Source organism: Glycine soja, chromosome 19, assembly GCF_004193775.1.
Source record: "Glycine soja cultivar W05 chromosome 19, ASM419377v2, whole genome shotgun sequence".
In the NCBI taxonomy this organism is placed as follows: Eukaryota; Viridiplantae; Streptophyta; class Magnoliopsida; order Fabales; family Fabaceae; genus Glycine; species Glycine soja.
Window position 1 is genome coordinate 3,712,374 of NC_041020.1, and position 19,610 is coordinate 3,731,983.

Consider the following 19,610-nt stretch of genomic DNA (forward strand, 5'->3'; position numbering starts at 1 on the left):
AATTAGACAACATAGAAGAACTTCCTAATAGTGAGTGAGTGGGAGAATTCCAAGTTACTGCTCGCCAACCAATCAAGCAATGATGATGGCCCACACAACAATCAACATTTTTGAAAGAAAAATTCACTTTTTGTTTCAAAGAAGCTTATGAGATTTTGGAAGTTTTTTTTTACATTACTATGAAATTAATTTCAAAATGAAATGCTTTAAAATTTTAACTAGAGAATTTTTTATTTGTAACACATGGTTATATGATGTCCTCATTTTTGAAGGTATGTTTTTCATGTGGGGAAGACCTAAGCCAAGTTCCAAAAGGAAATTTAAGTCGCTTCAATTGTTTGTTTATCTTTCACTTTTCCAAAACATTGCTTATATGGCATTCACCACTCACAAATGTTGATTTTTGGGACTACAACCAAATAAAATTGGTATATTTCTGTGTTTATATCAAATTACTTTTTAAGAAATGTATTAAAGTGTAAGCATGTTATCAATTATATTAAAATCTTTTGCCATTATTTCAGATTTGTATTTTGTTATGAAAGTTGTTTCTCATTAGTTATGTTTTTCGCCAAGTACACATTTCTGTTTTTGGGATTTTGTAATGTTGAATTTCGTGTTCACATGTTTAAGGCAACAAGGTGAGTATTCAACTCGAATGTTGAGCACTAGAAAGAAAAAATGTCAGAGTTTTAATCGTAAAACAAAATAAACATTAAAAAAACAATTTTTAGAAAATCATTTTTAAAAGTATCTACTTTCTAAGACAGATTTATGAAAAATCTTCTTTAAATCCAGATGTTTTTTTTAACATTATTTAAACAAAAAATCTAAGATTCTAAAATGGTTTCTAAAAAAACTGATGTAAAAATCGGCATTCTAAGACGGTTTGAAAACCGTCGTGGAAAGTATTGATTTTCCATAACGACGGATTCAAAGACGGTTGAAAATTATCGTGAAAAATGTCAAATAATTGTCTTTGAAAATGGTTTTTATAGTAGTGTCTCTAAAACTTTCTTCAAGCATACAAAGTTACTCACACATTTTAGAATACTTTACATACTACTATAATTATCTTCTAAATAGGTTCTTCTAGAACATGCTTCTAGAATTTGACCAAAGGATGTTTCTAGAAATTGGGCTTTTAGACTAATAAGGCCCAAAATCAAGTTTATATATCAACATCATGCAAGCAAGTGCAAATCATAACTCCCTTGAAACAATCATGATAGAACCCCACAAAGAGGTTCTAAAAACACTTTGTTCCAAATTAAGTGGAGAATCTAAAAAGCAAAATTAAAAAAGTGAGTATTATGTTTGAAACAAATGCTCCAAGTTTAAAAAGATAGAGCATTGCCACCAAGTGTTTGCCTTATTTTGTTAAATTTTTTAAACCTTACCAGTCGATATTGTCTGTGCTCATTTTTTGTTCCAACCAATTGAGGTTTGCTTTGATAGGGTATGATAAACCATAATTTGAGTGATATTTTATGTGAGTTTTAGTGCTATTTAATGTATTTTCTTGGTACAACTCGCATTTGGACATTATTTTTTACCTTGCAGAAGTATAATCGCTCAATATATTGGAAAAAATAAAAAATGGACAATTTCATGATGATCTGATGCTATTTTCACTTGATAGCAGTCGTGATACATTGATCACGGTCATAATCAACCACGAAGGCCATGGTCAATCAAAAAAGCCCTAGTCATTTCATAAGATCTCAAATTTCAGTGCCAGGATTTCGATAACAATCGTGGTGGATATCACCATGATCATAGTGAGCTTAATTAAGGAAAATTATTTAGGTCTTTAATTAAAGTAATTATCTTTAGGGATCTAATCAAAATATTTATCTATAGTGCACCTAATTAAAGTAATATTAGAATATATATCAATTGATGTGAATCCCCTTTGCCTTGCTTCAATTCGGATCAATTCTAGGATGAAATTCTCACACCAATTGAGTCAAAAACGTATTTTAACTTTTATTCGTTTCTCAGCCTACAGGATTGCGACAATTCGAAATCGAGGTGAAAGAGGACATTCTAAAACACAATTTAGGCACACAAAAAACCGAAAAAGGTTAAGTAAAATGAGAAATATGCAAATAAGAAATTCAAAAAGAATTACAGAATCAGCATTGTGGAAATTAACAAGGACACAAAAAATGCAAAAGGAAGAACAAAATAGGCGCCACAAACAATGATGTATGATAAGTCTTGAGGATCGCCACAAGAATTTAACAATTCTTGATAAGATCAAATTGTTTAAGGAAGAACCCTAGAAAAGACAATTTTCACGCTTCAATGATAAAACCAGCCAAAAGTCCCTATCCATTCACTTCACAATTGATTTATACAAATCAGTTCTCTTGTACTAAGTAGAAAATAAAAAGAAACATAAAATCTCAACATTGTAAGCATAACTAAAACGCCTTAGTGGTTAAGTGAGACATGCAGGCCTCTAGATGTCAGGTCCTCTCATACAATTGGATTGTCCTCATATTAGCCATTGTATGTTGCAACGCTTCTTGGATCTTTTTAGCTCGCTCTTGTCATGGGCCTTGACTTCCTCATGCAACTTCTTGACATATTCTGCTTTAACCTGCCTAGACTTATCTTTAAATTGAGAAATATTAGGTAAAGGCAACAAATCCAAAGGAGTCAAAGGATTAATACCATAAACAATTTCAAAGGGTGACATCTGAGTAGTACTATGTACAACCATATTATAAGCAAAGTCAACATGTGGTAAACACTTTTCCCAAGTCCTAAGATTTTTCTTAATGATAGCTCTAAGAAGAGTAGAAAGAGTTCTATTGACCATCTTAGTTTGCCCATCAGTTTGGGGATGACATGTAGTTGAAAACAACAATTTAGTTCCAATCTTACCCCATAAAGTCTGCCAAAAATGACTAAGAAATTTGGAATCTCGATCACTTACAATACTCCTAGGTAAACCATGTAATCTTACCACCTCTTTGAAGAACAAATCAACAACATGACATGCATCATCTACCTTCTTGCATGCTATGAAGTGAGCCATCTTAGAAAACCTGTCAACCACCACAAAAAGCGAGTCCTTTCCTTCCTTGGACCGAGGCAAACCTAGAACAAAATCCATTGAAATGTCAATCCAAGGATGTTCAGGAACTGGCAATAGAGTATACAAACCATGTGACATGACCTTGGATTTAGCTTTCTTGCAAACAAGACATTTATCACAAAACTTATGTACATCATGCTTCATGTGAGGCCAATAGAAATGCTCATGCAAGATTTCATATGTCTTTTGTACCCCAAAGTGCCCCCATTAAGCCCCTTTCATGTGCCTCTCTAATAAGCAAGTCCCTAATTGAACCATTAGGCACACAAAGTCTCTTGTCCCTTAACAAATACCCATCATGCCTAAAATACGCATCAGATGCAGTATGAGAACATGTTTGAGGTATATCAGAAAAGTCAGCATCATGGTCATACAATTCCTTAATGTACTCAAAACCAAGGAACTTAGTTTCAAGGGTAGACAATAATGCATACCAGCAGGAGAGTGCATCAGTGAACACATTATTTTTACCTTTCTTGTGTCTGATCACATAGGGGAATTTTTCAAGAAATTCCACCCACTTGGCATGCCTCTTGTTCAACTTTCCTTGTCCTTTCAAGTATTTCAAAGACTCATGATCACTGTGAATAACAAATTCCTTAGGCAATAGATAATGTTGCCAAGTCTGCAAAGCTCTAATTAAGGCATGCAATTCCTTATCATATGTAGAATAGCTAAGAGCAACCCCATTCAGTTTCTCGCTAAAATATGCAATGGGATGCCCCCCTTGCATCAACACAGCCCTTATGCCTACCCTAGATGTATCACATTCAAGCTCAAAGGATTTAGCAAAATTAGACAAAGCAAGAACATGAGCATTAGTTAACTTTTCTTTGAAAGCAATAAAAGCCTTCTCTTGTTGATCCCCCCATTCAAAAACAACATTTTTCTTAACAATTTCATTTAGAGGTGCAGCCAAAGTGCTAAAATCTCTAACAAACCTCCTATAGAAACTTGTTAGGCCATGAAAGCTCCTTACCTCACTTATATTTTTGGGGGTTGGCCAATCTTGAATGGCTTTCACCTTCTCTGGATCAACCTGCACTCCTTGTGAGTTGACAATAAATCCAAGAAAAATGACATGGTCCATACAGAACACATATTTTTCCACGTTAGCATACAATTTCTCACACCTAAGTGCTTCCTAAACACACCTCAAATGCACAACATGGTCATCATAAGATTTGCTATACATAATAATATCATTAAAATAGACCACAACAAACTTTCATATAAATTTCCTTAACACATGATTCATTAATCTTATGAAGGTACTAGGAGCATTGGTTAACTCGAAGGGCATAACCAACCATTCATACAACTCATATTTAGCTTTAAAGGTTGTTTTCCAGTCATCTCCTTCTCTAATTATAATTTGATGATATCCACTTTTCAAGTCAATTTTAGAAGACATAAGCACCATACAATTCATCCAACAAGTCATCTAACCTAGGAATGGGATGTCTATACTTTATCGTGATGTTATTGATGGTTCTACAATTTGTGCACATCCTCCAAGTTCCATTTTTCTTAGGGACTAAAATGACTGGAATTGCACATGGACTCAAGCTTTCTTTAACCCACCCATTTTGCACCAAGTCTTCAACTTGCTTTTGAATCTCCTTGGTTTCTTAGGGATTGCTCCGATAGGATTGCCTATTAGACAATGAAGCTCCTGGAATGACATTAATTTGATGCTCAATGCCCCTAAGAAAGGGTAGACCTTGAGGCACTTCATTGGGAAAAATATCTTCAAAATCTTGCAACAAAGAAGAAACTTCTTTTGGAAGAGAGTTAGTAGGACATGTGCCCTTTGAATTACATTCTTTACTCAAAAGTAAGAGTATTAGCTTTCTCAATTGCATACCCCTTTTTACTTCTTTTTCTTTTATAAACAGATTTGATTCTTTTCTCTCTTTCTCTTTTCCACCCTCATTTTCCTTTTTCTTTTCACTTTGTTTTTCTTTTCTCTTTTCTCTCTCCTTTTCTTTTCTCTCTGATTTTATTTTCTTTCTCATTTTTAGTTGATCCTCACTAACTTCTCTTGGAGTCAATGGTGCAAGAGTAGTTTTGCGATCTTTATGCATAAAAGTAAACTTATTGGTGAAACCATCATGCATGACTCTCCTATCATACTGCCAAGGCCTCCTAAGAAGCAAATCACAAGCCTCCATAGGCACCACATCACACAAAACAAAATCTTCATATTTCCCTATGGAAAAGCCCACTTCAACTTGCCTATTCACAGTCATCTCACCATCTTTACTAAGCCATTGAAGTTTGTACGGTCGTAGGTGTGGCTTAGTCTCCAAATTCATTTTTGAAACCAACCTTGCACTAGCCACATTAGTGCAACTCCCATTATCAATGATCAAAGAGCATAACTTCCCTTGGATGAGGCACCTCTCATGGAAAATATTTTCTCTTTGACAGTCATCTAATGCCACTGCTTGACCACCCAATATCTTTCTAATCATGAACAAATCTCCTTCTGACTCTCTTTCATCTTCATGCTCCTCTGCACCGCTAGATGGGGCAGATTCTCAAGAAGATTCACTAATTATTTTTCCATCCTCCTTAAGTAACATAGTCTTCTTAGTTGGACATTGAAAAGCCATATGACATCTTCCCAAACACTTGAAGCACTTAATCTCACTACTTCTTGCTTTCTTAAGTGCCTCATCAGACTTATTTTGATTTCTTTGAGCTGTAACATTGGGATTGCTTGTTGATGACCCTCCATCCTTCTTATTTCTATCCTTCCAACCAAGAGAGTGAAAATTAGATGAACTCCTCCTCATGGCACTCTTTCTCTTCAATTGTTGTTCCACCTTAGAAGCTTGATGTACTAAGTCTTCGAACTCCACATTATTTTGCAACTCCACAACATCCCTTATATCATTATGTAGCCCATGTAGGAAATGAGCCACAGTAGCATCTCGATCCTCCATAACATTAGCTCTAATCATGGAAACCTCCATCTCCTTGTAAAACTCATCAACACTTCTACTACCTTGCGTGAGTCTTTGTAGCTTGTTATGAAGGTCTCTTTGATAATGAGAAGGAACAAATCTTCTTCTCATCAACCTCTTCATTTCTTCCCAACTATCCACCAAGGGTTCTTCATATCTTGTCTTCTCCCTTTGTAATTGGTTCCACCAGATGAGAGCATAGTCAGTGAATTCCATGACTGCCACCTTCATCTTTTTATCCTCGGTGTAATTGTGGCATGCAAATAGTTGCTCAATTTTCATTTCTCACTCCAAATATGCTTCTGGATCACTCTTTCCTTGAAAAGGGGGTATGTTCAACTTTACTCCTTCAATTTTATCCTCTCTAGCATCACCCTCATTATTTTTCCATCCCTTCCTTCTACCTCCACCATCATCACCATTTCCTTGATTTTCTAGTTGTTCAATTCTCCCATACAACTCCTTGGTATGTTTTGTCAACATTCTTTGCATTTAGGCTATAATGGCATCAATCAACAATCTATTGTCTCCCCCTAGAGAAGGGGTACCATCACCACTTGTACTTTCCATATTTCAAGTAAAGGACCAGAGAAAAAAAATGAAGTAATAGGACCTCACCACTCTTCTCACGTGTTTATACTCAAAGATGTATCATTTGTGTATAGTGCTCTCTTTTATGACTTTTTTTATAATGCTTCAATCTTTGCCTTTTACCACTCTTTCCCTCACTTAAAGTTCTTACTTGAACCAACAATCTATAATCAAGAAGCACTTTTAAAGGTAGCAATCACACAACTTAAACAAAAATCTAGCACCAACAAATGCAAAGAAGTAGTAAAGAACAATTTCATTACCAACAAACAAGCAAAACAAACATTAATTTTATGGAAAAACAATGATTAGAGAAGACATTTGACACTTAGGAATTTAATCAAACAAGTGGGTGCAATGAATTTAATGAACACAATTGATATACTTTTTTTAAACTTCTTTTGTTGTAGATTTTTTTTCTTTTTTTTAAATGCTTCTAATAATGAAGTATATAATTTTGGAATGAGACTCTGAAGTTGCAACAATTGTGAATGAAACTGAATTAAAATTCCCAACAAAACAAGCACATATTTAACACTCAACAACAACTTATAGCCCAAATCACATGGATTGAAAGGATTAAACTTTATGAACAATGATGAACATGGGATGAACTCCAAGAACACAAATGCAGAATTGTATTGAATGAACAAGAACTGAAGAAAAAGACACTGGGAAATTGAAAGAGTAAATTATGACCAAACAAAAGGCTGTAACAAAATTGCATAATTAAAATTGCGCAAATAGAATTTAGGGATTTAGGGTTACCCAAAAAGGCAAAACATGATTGAAAGAGTAAATTGCATAATACCAAATGATGTGAATCCCCCTTGCCTTGCTTCAATTTGGATCAATTCTAAGATAAAATTCGTACACCAATTAAGCCAAAAATGTATTTTAACTTTTATTCGTTTCTTAGCCTATAGAACTCAGATTGAGACAATTCCAAATCGAGGTGAAAGAGGACATTCTGAAATGCAATTTAGGCATAAAAAACACTAGAAAAGGTTAAGTAAAATGAGAGATATGAAAATAAGAAATTCAAACAGAATTATAGAATTAGCATTGCAGAAATTAACAAGGACACAAAAAATGCAAAAGGAAGAACAAGATAGGCACCACAGACAATGATGTCTAATAAGCCTTGAGGATCACCACAAGAATTTAGCAATTCTTGATAAGATCAAATGGTTCAAGGAAGAACCCTAGCAGAGACAATTTTCACGCATCAATGATAAAACCAACCAAAAGTCCCTATCCATTCACTTCACAATTGATTTATACAAATCAGTTCTCATGTACTAAGTAGAAAATAAAAAGAAACATAAAATCTCAACATTGTAAGCATAACTAAAATGTCTTAGTGGTTAAGTGAGACATAATTAAGCTTGAGGTCCAAGTTGCAAAACTAGGCACAAGCACTTTATTATTATTATTATTTTATTAAATGCCTTAGTCAATAATTGTCTTCTGTTCTCACTCTAAGCAAGCAATGCATGTGACTAGTAACCCAGACATTAGTCACTATATGTTACAACGGTTCTTGGCCTCATCATCAATATTGTTCCTTCTTTAGAGATCATATAAGAATATCTATCTATATTGGACCTAATTCAAATAATTATCTTCAAGAGTTTACAAATAAGAAATCGGAGTTTATATTGATAAATTCGAAATTCATCATACATTTTACAAACAACAATAACTTTTGAGAAGAGAATTGTACCAGAAACAATTGAGATTCGAATTTGTAAGGGTTTTCGATCTCTTTTATTTCTGATGTAATATTGTATGTTTTTTAGTTATTCTATGACCATGGTTGCCTAAACCCTTTAGAATTTGAATTGTGATGTAGTTGTACCCATGTACTCTAGTTTCTCTTTTTAATAAAGTTCTTCGATGTTATTTAATTAATTGTATCTTTCTATTGTTTTTCCTTTTATATTGGAATTAGTCACTTTGATTATTAGTTAATTGCGTGTTTTTGTAGCCATCTTCTCGTAATTAATTGACCTATAGAATAATAGGTTCATAAAGCTTGCATGACCAAATTGGCGGCATGAATCCCCTTTTTACAAACTTATTTGTTACTGATCCTTAACCGTAAGTTAAATCCCAAAGGACCAATGCTGGATTGATTTAGGGGGAAGAGTATTCTCAGATCTTGACCATAGACTGATAATTAAAATAAGAGATATTAGACAATTAATTGGTAACTGAGAGTTCTTAATTAAAATAAATATTAGGGGGAAAATGATACATATGAAATCATAATATGAATCACTTTTGTTCATACATATCTCTTATTTCAAATTGTTGTTTGTCTTTATTTTTATTTTCTTGAACACAAACACAAATAATCTTCAACTCAAGATAAAAATCTAAAATGATTTAGTTTATGCAGTTTATATTATTTGATAATACAAATAGTCTCTAGATACCATATTTGAACTTTTGAATTCATTATTACTGTTGCCTTGAATATACTTATCCTTAATGAGTACATATTTTATTTTAGGTATCAGGTTACTTGTGGGAGTGGCCAATTTTCAATCCATGTTGTAGCAGGTGTCAAGTGAAGCTACATTAAATTAATAAACGTTCAGATGCTTCAACATATATAGTGTTTGTTGGCTACCGTGCCTTGGAGATAAATCAAGTCCTGATGCACTAGGTTTGAATCATTGTTAATTTTTCTTCAGGCTGCAAGTGTTGTTGCTTGATCACAGGAGTATTTATATATTCTAATAATTGATTGTATCAGTTACTCTCTTGGTGTTTTAACAGTTATTTGTTTTTAATTTAAACATTTGATTACAAATTCAAAGACAAACCATTTTGATTCCGAATTCACTCTGTTTGCTTCTTTAATTTCTATCAATTGAAATGGAATTTCGAGTTTAAATTTAGAGAGATATCCAGATAGAACGCATTTTGTGATTTAAATTTGGAATTGGAATACCTAGAATAGGAATTGTCAAACAACAAAATTCTTTGACTCGCAAAAAATGAGTTAGGTTTTTACTTTTTACGTGAATCCTCCATACTCAATCTCAATTTTGCTGAGGCAGTGGCGATTTTGGGACTCTTGGCAAAGAGAAAGGGAAGCTCTCAATTATGGCCCATTGAGAAACAAGATGCTGGGCCAATTTGAAGCCCCTTGAAAAAGAAAAGTAAATTATATGAGCCACATAATACATATATTTGACAACGTTTATTTTAGTAAATGTTACAAAATATTATTTAATCAGAATTAGTAACATTTTTACTCTTTTAGAACAAAAAAAACATTTTTACTCATCTTACATGTTAAATGTTACAAAATGTAGTATATGTAGTAGTGATTTACCTGCCCCTTTTTTCTTGGCCCAGGAAAATGCTGAAAGGAAGGGGTCCATGTAGTTGCTACGTCACTGATTGCATATTACTTTGCTTTTTCTTTTTGCAAGACATTGATAAGTTTGATTGTGTAAGACATTATCGAGTAGTTTGTTTTTATGAGCCAATAATTTGGTTTTGTAAGACATGTTATCACTTACAAGTTTTATTTTAAATCAAGTTTTAGTATATTCAATTCAATATTTTATTTGATTTCGTCAATGAATTTCTTCAAAAACACACAACAAATAGTTGAATTAAGATTGCTAGGAAAATTTTGAAAAATTGGATAGGATAGTAATCGCTCAGTTGTATCTTGCAAGGGATTTGTCAGAACTAAGTTGTTCTTTAAATAAAAAGAAACAATTACATTTTCACAAGTTTTCATGATTTTTTTAGAAGCATAATAAATTTCGATCGAAATTTATTACAAGAGTCTTATTACAAAGCCATATCAAAAAAGGAAAAAAAAAGTACAGCACCATACTGTCTGTCTTGCCCTTAATTAAACCAAGTGAACGATTCAAACAACGAAAACCCTGTAAACACTTCAACCACTTTAAAAACTTACTAACTTTTGATACAGTTTCATGCCTATCTTAAGTTTTAGGATTGACATCTAGTTGTAGCTTATTCATATATTATTTCTTCAACACTTTGGTCTTATTTATTTCAGCTAACATAACTAAAAAATTATGCATAAAATGTCGATCCTAATTCTTTAACCCACTTGACAAAACTATTAAGGTTCTCCAAAGATTGACCTCCTTCGGCTATGGTGTTCATGACTTTCTCCTTCAACTCCAGAGACCTTGATTTCATGTTCTCATCACTAAGGAGGTGCTCCACTTTCCTTTTTAACTCCATGCGTGACACAAGTCCATTTTTTTCTGAGTCAAAGCCCAACCCAACCTTCAACTCATCACAAATATATGTTTTGTTATAAATGTGGTCTCCCACATATGGCAAACACAAGAAAGGAACCCCATTAGACAACCCTTCCAAGATAGAATTCCAACCACAATGGGTGACAAAACATGCTACAGCAGGGTGGCTTAACACCTTTTGTTGAGGAGCCCAACCAACAATCTTACCTTTACTTCCCAAGAATTCATTAGGGTATACCCTCTTATTGTCTTGACGCACAACCCAAAGAAAAGGTCTATTGGTGAGGTCCAATCCAAGAGCTAGTTCGTTGAATTGGTTTTGATCAAAATGAGTGAAACTACCAAAGGCAACATACAACACAGAATCACGAGGTTGTTGATCGAGCCAACTCATGCAAGAGAGATCTTCTTCCCAATATTGTCCAATTGATTTTGTAGTTGCAATTGTATCATCATGACTTGTCAACAATGGACCAATTGGTACAAGCTTAGGAATAGAGGATAATGGCCCATCTTCAAGTTCATTTGCGGTGTTGCAAAGCCACCATTCCGCTAAATTCAGTCTTTGTGTACACTGCATCAAATATTTCAGTACTGTCGTTCTGTTTACTGTGTCACCCATATTAAACCAAAAAAAGGTTTCCGGGTCCATCTCAGCCATACCTTGTGATATGTGAATGGTCTTTTTAGTGGTTGGTGTTAATCCTACAATGTAAAACAAAATTAAATAAATACTAATATACAACAAATTTATTGATATTGATATTCCTCCAAATTGGGTTCAAATGGCAATAAAATCAGTGGAAAACATCAGTGAGTTTTAAAGAATAAAGACTAGTTAAAAGATAAAAGTACTTATAACAAAATTTATCCAAACAGACTCCAAATGAAGTCAAACAATTAAGTTCGGAAATATAGTAGAGTATGATATTCTTACCACCATCAGAATCTATGATCCCATCATCAATAAGCTTAGGGAGGTTGTATACAAGGGCAAATAAAGCTGCTGATGCAGGCCACAATAGGGTCCCTTTGATTCCAAATTTAGTCCCAACATCCAAGGCCCATCCCATGCACAATTCTGCAATAATTAAGCTGATTCTATTGTCACCCTTCAAATGTATATCCTCTATGAGCTTCTCAAGCATAGGTGGCCAGATGTTCATCATAGCTTCACCAACCTTGCCCATATCGTTTCTGTCATCATCTGGTCCTAAACCATCGGGGATTGAGACAAACTTCAGTAGTGATTCATCAAGGCTATGTTGTTGCTCGCCCATGGAACTCACCACTCGCTTGTGGTCGTAATCTGTGTTCACAACAATGACTTTGCATCCATTTTCGACCAACTTTTGTGAGAGTCTCATCATGGGATTGATATGCCCTTGAGCTGGATATGGTAAAACTAACACAGTTGGAATCATTTTGTATTTTAAATGGATTCAGAGGCCCTTCTTTGAATATATATATATAAAAGTAGAAAAAAGTAATTAACTAATGTTTTAAATATTATGTATATAAATATTATATCTGTTATTTTTTTACTGAATATAGCATACGTTATTGATGATATATTTATTGTATTTCATTTTTTAATGGGGATAAAAAGATAAAGAAAAACAGAAAAAAAAAAAAAAAAAACTGCACCTTATGGTAGCTCACACTCCCATAGCATCTGAATCCAAGATAAAATTCAAAGTAACCGACGCGTTGTCTAGAAGTTGCAAAAAGGATCCATTTTGGTGACTCAGGTGTATATATATGTATTTAATTTGAATGCATTAAATGTTATATATATATATATATATATATATATATATATATATATTTATGACCCGTGTGGTACATAGGTAAATATTATTTATAAAAATAAAAAATTATTAATATTTTTTGAATTTGTAATATAATTTTTTTTTGTAATTAAATTATTTTTTATTTTTTAATTTAACCATAAATATGTAGTAAACTAATGTAATTAAGAATTTTTTTTCAATCCTAATATTATAACACAAACATGCCTAATAGTTTCTTGATTTGCTTTCCAATAACTTTGTGATTCTTAAATATTTATTTTCTTTGAACTATAATATCAGTAATTTGTAACTTATTATTTTATACTTCTTAATTACTGAATTGTAAAAAGAATGGTAAAAGAAAAAAAGAACGTTACTAAAACCAAATACTAATTAAGTTTATAGGATTTTTAACATTCTGAAAAAAAAAAAGATATTTAACTTAAGTTATATGCCAAAATCACAAAAATTAAAAAAATTAATGTTCTCTAATTTTTTTTATTTTCTTATGCCTATTAGTAGTTTGTGATTTTACATATTTCTGTTTTTATTTTTTACTTTTATTGTACGAGACATTAAAGAATATAACCTCGTTTAATTATTTATAATATAATTTGATATTGGTCTTAATACGAGAATAAATATTTAAAATTTATTAACGACAAATTTGATCATTAGTTGTCTTGCATGAAAAGTGATTTAAAAGGAGATTTTAATCAAAACTTAGTCTTAACTGATTTATATGCTCCTTTGTCAACTTATGGTTTATAATAACATGCTTTATGCTTCCATTTTTTATTTTTTGAGTCTTTATACGTTACTCTAATTATATAATAAGCATATTATTAAAATTTAATTACAATAGAATTAATTCTAGAGAATTAGCTGACTGGTCAAGATTTTTATTTTACCAAAGTGGTCAAGTGTTGTTTTTTTTTTACAATAACTGGTCAGTTAATATTATTAAAAATTGACTACATTAATTTATCTTTATAATACGTTACTCTATACTAAAATTGACTGGTCCAGTTTTTTTTTTTAATTGACTGGTCAAGTTAATATTATTAAAATTTAACTACATTTATCTTTATAATATGTTATTCTATACTAATATATAGATTCGATTTTGTTATATATTAATCCATTAATTAAGTAAATCATCATTAAATTAGTCTAATTAGTCTAACAATTAGGGATTTTAATTAGCATCAATTAATTAAAAATATGCTTTAAAACAACTAATTATTTAAAATTACAATTATATAAAATTGATTGCAATCAAATAATCATAACAATCAATATAATTATTATATTATCATTCTGATGTTAAGAATGTAATTTATAATATTTATTCTTTTAATTTCAAATTAATTTATTGCTTAAAGCTTATAATAATTATATCATATTTCCATTCTGATGGTAAGAATTAATGTAATCTGTGACATTTCGTTAGTTTTTTTAAATTATAAATAAGTTTATTGCTTAAAACTCAAAAAAATATCATGTGTATAGATTCCTTTTATAAATTATTTTTGAATATATTATTAATTGAACAAAGAGAGTATATATTATTAATATATGCATTCAATGCTATTTAATGTTATATTAAATATTATATTTGTTATTGATGATATATTTAATGTATTTAATTTTTTTGTGAATGGAGATAAAAAGAAAAACAGGAACAAAAGAAAAACTACACCCTCTGGGTAGCTCACACTCCCCTAGCATAATCCTGAATCAAACTCAAAGTAGTTGGTGCATTGGTCTCTCTCACTCTTTTCGTATGTATTTTTATTTCTTTGAAATATTTCACTTAACTCAGAAAATGGAAGAGATATATATCAAAACATTTAGCTTTGACCAGACAAATCACAGATTGATTTTGAAATAGAAATTATTGAACTCGAACGGCATCCACTTTGTGAGAAAATACAAAGCACAACAAAGAAGATTTTAGTCAAGAGAATTAAATGCATCACCAATACATGCAATAAATGCATCAACAAAGAAGACTTCTAGAGTTTATCAGAAACTATAGGGATTGGTCTATTGATATAAGACTTAACACATACTTTTCAATAACTGTATATGTGATATGCTGTTTAACAATTCAACTATTCAATCATAATTTCCTATTATCATAATTGTTTATAAAAATTGAGTGACTATTAGGATATAATAATTAAAAATCTTATTTTCATATATATTATCCTGTCAATTATATATCGACGAAGTACCAAACAAATGTTAACTAATATAAAATTTTGAAAATATATAATAATTTTCAATGTAAGGTTAATTAATTAATTTAATTTAAAATAAATTTATCTAAGAAGAAAAACTTCTAAAAAAGTGTAAAATAACATTTGACAAAAGCATATGAATGACACATTACTTATTATACATGATAATTTATAATTGAATCAATTATAATATAAAAACCATTTATGTTGTTATTACATTTTAATGAAATTCAAACATTTTACACTAATAATATATCAAAATAAAATATAAAATAATGTCTCATCTAGAAACTATGTATAATATAATTTTTTAGATGTCCACAAAAAATGTGAAAGAATTATTCCAAATTTTCCTAACTATGTTTCAGATGAGGACATGTGTTTGGCTACTTCCTAAATTAAAATATTTACTATAAGGACACAACAAAATCTAGTTAATTTGGGTCCATTTTGTGGCAGGTGTCCCTTTCCAATGTATATACCATTTCACATGCCTTTTATTTTTAAAGCACATAATTCATTCATTTTGTGGTATACTATTCAGAAACTGCATCATAGCCATTTTCCAATTAAAAATTGAAAACATGCTAGTTACTAGACAAAGAAAAGTGATAAAATAAACAGACAATAGAAAGTTTAAAATATATTACTTAATTGGAAACACGAGGAGGCAAGGTGTAGATAGCTAAGTTAGTAGCAGGAAAAACTTGAACATAGAGTATTGAAGATTATGCAGCCACTGAATTACCTTATAAGCCAAACCTTGCAAATCTTTGGCATGGCATTTTGGACGGCTTTGCCAATCAGAGAATGAATCATCAATCATTCCAAATTTCATTGACTTCCTCCCTTTGGTCAGAGTCTTTTGACTGAAGAAGTCGTCTCGAGATAAGTCTCTTGTGTGTCTTTTCCATGGTAATGTCTATGTGGTATACTCTTCATCATCTTCACTGCACAGAGAGAAAGATATTACGGACATAGTAGGCAGGTAACAGATTAAAAACTATACAACAACAGTGATTAGAACATAAAAGAGGGAAAAAGGAGGTTGAATGATAGATCAATAAAATGTATCAAGTCTCTAACTTAAGTTGCAATACTTGACTCACTTGCAGCTGTTAGATGTGCTGCAACTTCGTCCTTCAATCTAGCAGTTTCCCATGCCCAAGTTATCTACTCTAGGACGGCAAGAACTAGACAAGAACCTCTGAATCCTATCAATGGTATTCATGCTCGGTAACTTGTCAATAGCAAGTGGTTCCTCCAAACTTGGCATGGCAAATTGGTTTGGTTAAAGGGAGCTATCAAAAGATGTGAGAAAGTAAGTATTGCGCATCAGGTAAAATTAATTACCAACTTAACCTGTCTGATATACATACATGCAGTATTTTTATTGTCTGATAAGTAAACTAGTCATAAGCTTGTGAGCAATTACAGGTAAAAATAGCATTTACATAACTTGTCCACATCCTGCATTTCCAAAATCTGGAATATAGGTAGTGATCTATGAATACAACCAACTAATCAAATTAAGACAATTGTTCTCCAGTTAGTGAAACACCATCCAAGAGTATAAGTCTTACCAGTACCAGTCTGCCCATACGCCATAATTGTCCCATTGTAGCCATCCAGTACACTCAGCAGAAGGTCAAAGTGAGTCATCATGAAATAAAAGGAAGTTCCACAGTAAGAGCATTGTTTCCCAAATTCACATTTGTTTAATTATAATACTCTTCCAAATTTTCTAGTGATAAAAATACATGCACCAAAATACATGTAAAGCCTTCAGATTGATTCTTGAGGAAATCAATGATGATGAACTCGAGAAAGTAGTAAATTCAATCTAATAGGTATTGTAGAATTGAGCCTATAAAAATAGAATGAAAAAATTGCAAAGTGAATGATGTGATCCTGACTAGGAGCGGATCGCTTGATACAGGCTACGGAGATTCGGATGACGCCACTTCCAGTGAAGGTAGATAAGTCAGGATAGACGCCACAAGGATTACCTTGATAAGTCTGAGATTAGTTCAACAAGGAACCCAGAGAGAAGCTCTCACCAAATTTTATGAAAATGCCAAAAGTTTCTTTATTGAAAACAAAAACCAATACTTATAGTGTATCTGAACAAAAAGATAAAAATAGACATGAGCCTTCAAAACAGTTTGGGCCAAAAAAATTATAAATAAAAAATTAGAACATATTTATTATGGGCCTTCAAATTAATCTGGGTCTTCAGCAACAATTAATAGTCTTGATAGTGTCTCTGCCTCTGGGCCTTCATCCTTCTCCACTTGGACCTTTAGCCTGTATTTGGCCAGTTTCAGGATTCTCATCATTCCCTCCTTCTTGGAAAACATTTGCCCTTAAATGTCCAGGATCATCACCGGGTTCAATACCACTTCCTTCCTTTTCTTGTTGGCTTGCTTGGCATAGCTTTCATTCTTCTTTGCAATTTGCACCTTCACTTGGTCATACAATCTTTTCACATACTCAACTTTGGCCTATGCATCCTTATGCTGAGTCTCTTGGGGCTTGTTGTTGTAAGTTGGCCTGTTAGGCAATGAAACTTCTGGAAGGAGATCAACTTGATGTTCTACGCTTCTTGAAGGTGGCAATCCATGAGGAATCTCCTTGGGAAAGACATCTTTAAATTCTTGCAATAAGGGTTGAACACTAGGAGAAACATAAATAGTTAACTGATTAGAATTATCACTCTCTCTATCTCTTGTGTATCACTCCATCTCTCAAGTCTATCATTATTCCTTTTTCTATTCCTCTGGGGTGCCTCACTATTGTCTCTCTCTTGTTCTCTCTTTTCTCTCCTTATGATTTGGTCATCACACACTTCTCTAAGGGATAGAAGTTTAAGAATAATTTTCTGATCATGGTGCTGGAAAGAAATCTTGTTGGTGAAACCCTCATGTACTGCTTTGGTGTCCTCTTCAATGTTCACCCTCACTAGTGCCATCTCCATCTCCTTGTCCTCAACAATCAAACTTCCCTAGGATAACCTCTAGAGTTTATGTCGCATGGTTCTACTGTAGCTAGTTGGAATATACCTCTTTCGCATAACCCTTCTCATCTCAGTCCATGTATCTATCTCTTGCCCTTCTTCTCTCTTCATCTCTCATTGATTTTTCTTCCACCAAACAAGGGCATAGTCTGAGAATGTAGCTGCTGCTAACTTCACCTTCTGCTCTTCAGGATAATCATTGTAGAAGAATGCATGCTGAATCTTCATCTCCCAGTCAAGGTAGGCATCTGGGTCACTCCTACCTTTAAAAGAGGATACATTGAGTTTTACTCCCTCAATTCTGTCTTGCCCCTCTATTCGGTTCGATCCATCATTGACCCTTCTGTTGCCACCATAAGGTCTCCCAGCATTTGAATTCATTTGGTGCTCTAGTCCTTCTATTCGCCGGTAGAGCTCTTCATTGTTACGGTTCAACAAACATTGCATTTGTTTAGTCATCGCGTCCAGTTATAAGTGCAGAGATTCGTCCAATTGATGATATACACCACCATTGTCACCAGCTCTTGCCATGATTAAGGAACAAAGAATTTTGCAGTAATTTAAAAAAAATATTCAGGACCTCACCACACTTTACTCACGTGTTTCTCTCTTTGATGGTAGTTCACTCGTATTTGATGCTCTCAATATATGTTTTGTGTGATGTTTTCACTCTTTCCTTTTACCACTTACTTCCTCTTAAGTTCCTGGATGAAACAAATTAGACACACAAGATATATAACAGGAAAGACCATTTAATTATCATAGACTGTGTAGCAGATTTAATTTGGATAACAAATCAGATTTGATTTTGCTTAACAGATTAGACTTGATTTGGATTTAGATTTGATTTGGATAACAGATTAAACTTGATTTGGATAGCAGATTGGATTTGATTTGGATAACATATTAGATTAGACTTGGATAACATATTTGATTTGATTTGATTTGGATAACAGATCTGATTTGGATAACAAATTTTGATTTGATTTGATTTGGATAACAGATCAGATTTGGATAACAAATAAAATAAACAAGGAAGATAACAAATAAGATAACAGATAGAATAAAAAAGATTTGAATAACAAACTTGCCAAAAAAAAATGCCTCTAACCGCCTCAATTTCGTGTTCAAAGATCAAACACCCACTTTTTTTTCTTTTTTTCTTTTCTTTTTTTTTCAAAATTTCTACAACTTTTTTTTTAACTTGAAATAGAACTCAAACAGATTTTTTTTGACAGAAAGTCGGAAAGAAACAATAAACAAGAACAAAAACGTGACAAGAACAAGAACAAGAACGAAACAAAGACACAAACAAGAACGCAACAAGACGCAAACAAGAAAACAAATAACAGAACAAGGACAAAAAACCAAAATGCAACAAGACTCAAACAAGAACGGAACAAGACGCAAACAAGAACGCAAATAACAAAACAAGGACAAAACACGAACCTGGACAAATTACAAAGAAAAAAAATAGGATAGGATAGAATCTGTATCAAAAGTCGAAGCTCTAATACCAGATGATGTGATCCTGATTAGGAGCGGATCGCTTGATACAGGCTACGGAGATTTGGATGACGCCACTTCCAAAAAGAAGATAAGTCAGGATAGACGCCAC

General features: G+C 32.5%; 2 protein-coding genes across 4 annotated transcripts; both read right to left on the bottom strand.

The window, feature by feature from the left end:
* Positions 1–2,503: 2,503 nt before the first annotated feature.
* On the bottom strand, positions 2,504–6,363 carry LOC114400437. Its single transcript, XM_028362877.1, has 6 exons — positions 5,747–6,363; positions 5,441–5,635; positions 5,149–5,347; positions 3,302–4,253; positions 2,978–3,111; positions 2,504–2,707 (listed from the first exon to the last, which is right to left on the bottom strand). Exons 1-6 carry the CDS (start codon positions 6,361–6,363, stop codon positions 2,504–2,506), a joined length of 2,301 nt encoding a protein of 766 aa, XP_028218678.1.
* A 4,077-nt stretch (positions 6,364–10,440) lies between these two features.
* On the bottom strand, positions 10,441–16,722 carry LOC114399818 (UDP-glycosyltransferase 83A1-like). 3 transcript variants are annotated; one of them, XM_028362034.1, is made up of 5 exons: positions 16,560–16,722; positions 16,086–16,277; positions 15,725–15,926; positions 11,875–12,327; positions 10,441–11,642 (listed from the first exon to the last, which is right to left on the bottom strand). In XM_028362034.1, exons 4-5 carry the CDS (start codon positions 12,305–12,307, stop codon positions 10,744–10,746), a joined length of 1,332 nt encoding a protein of 443 aa, XP_028217835.1. In that variant the 5' UTR covers positions 12,308–12,327; positions 15,725–15,926; positions 16,086–16,277; positions 16,560–16,722; the 3' UTR covers positions 10,441–10,743. The 3 variants fall into 3 exon arrangements, with proteins under 3 accessions (XP_028217835.1, XP_028217837.1, XP_028217836.1); XM_028362036.1 differs by lacking the exons at positions 15,725–15,926; positions 16,086–16,277; positions 16,560–16,722 and adding an exon at positions 12,585–12,658; XM_028362035.1 differs by lacking the exons at positions 15,725–15,926; positions 16,086–16,277; positions 16,560–16,722 and having other exon boundaries at positions 11,875–12,357.
* Between the last annotated feature and the right edge of the window lie 2,888 nt (positions 16,723–19,610).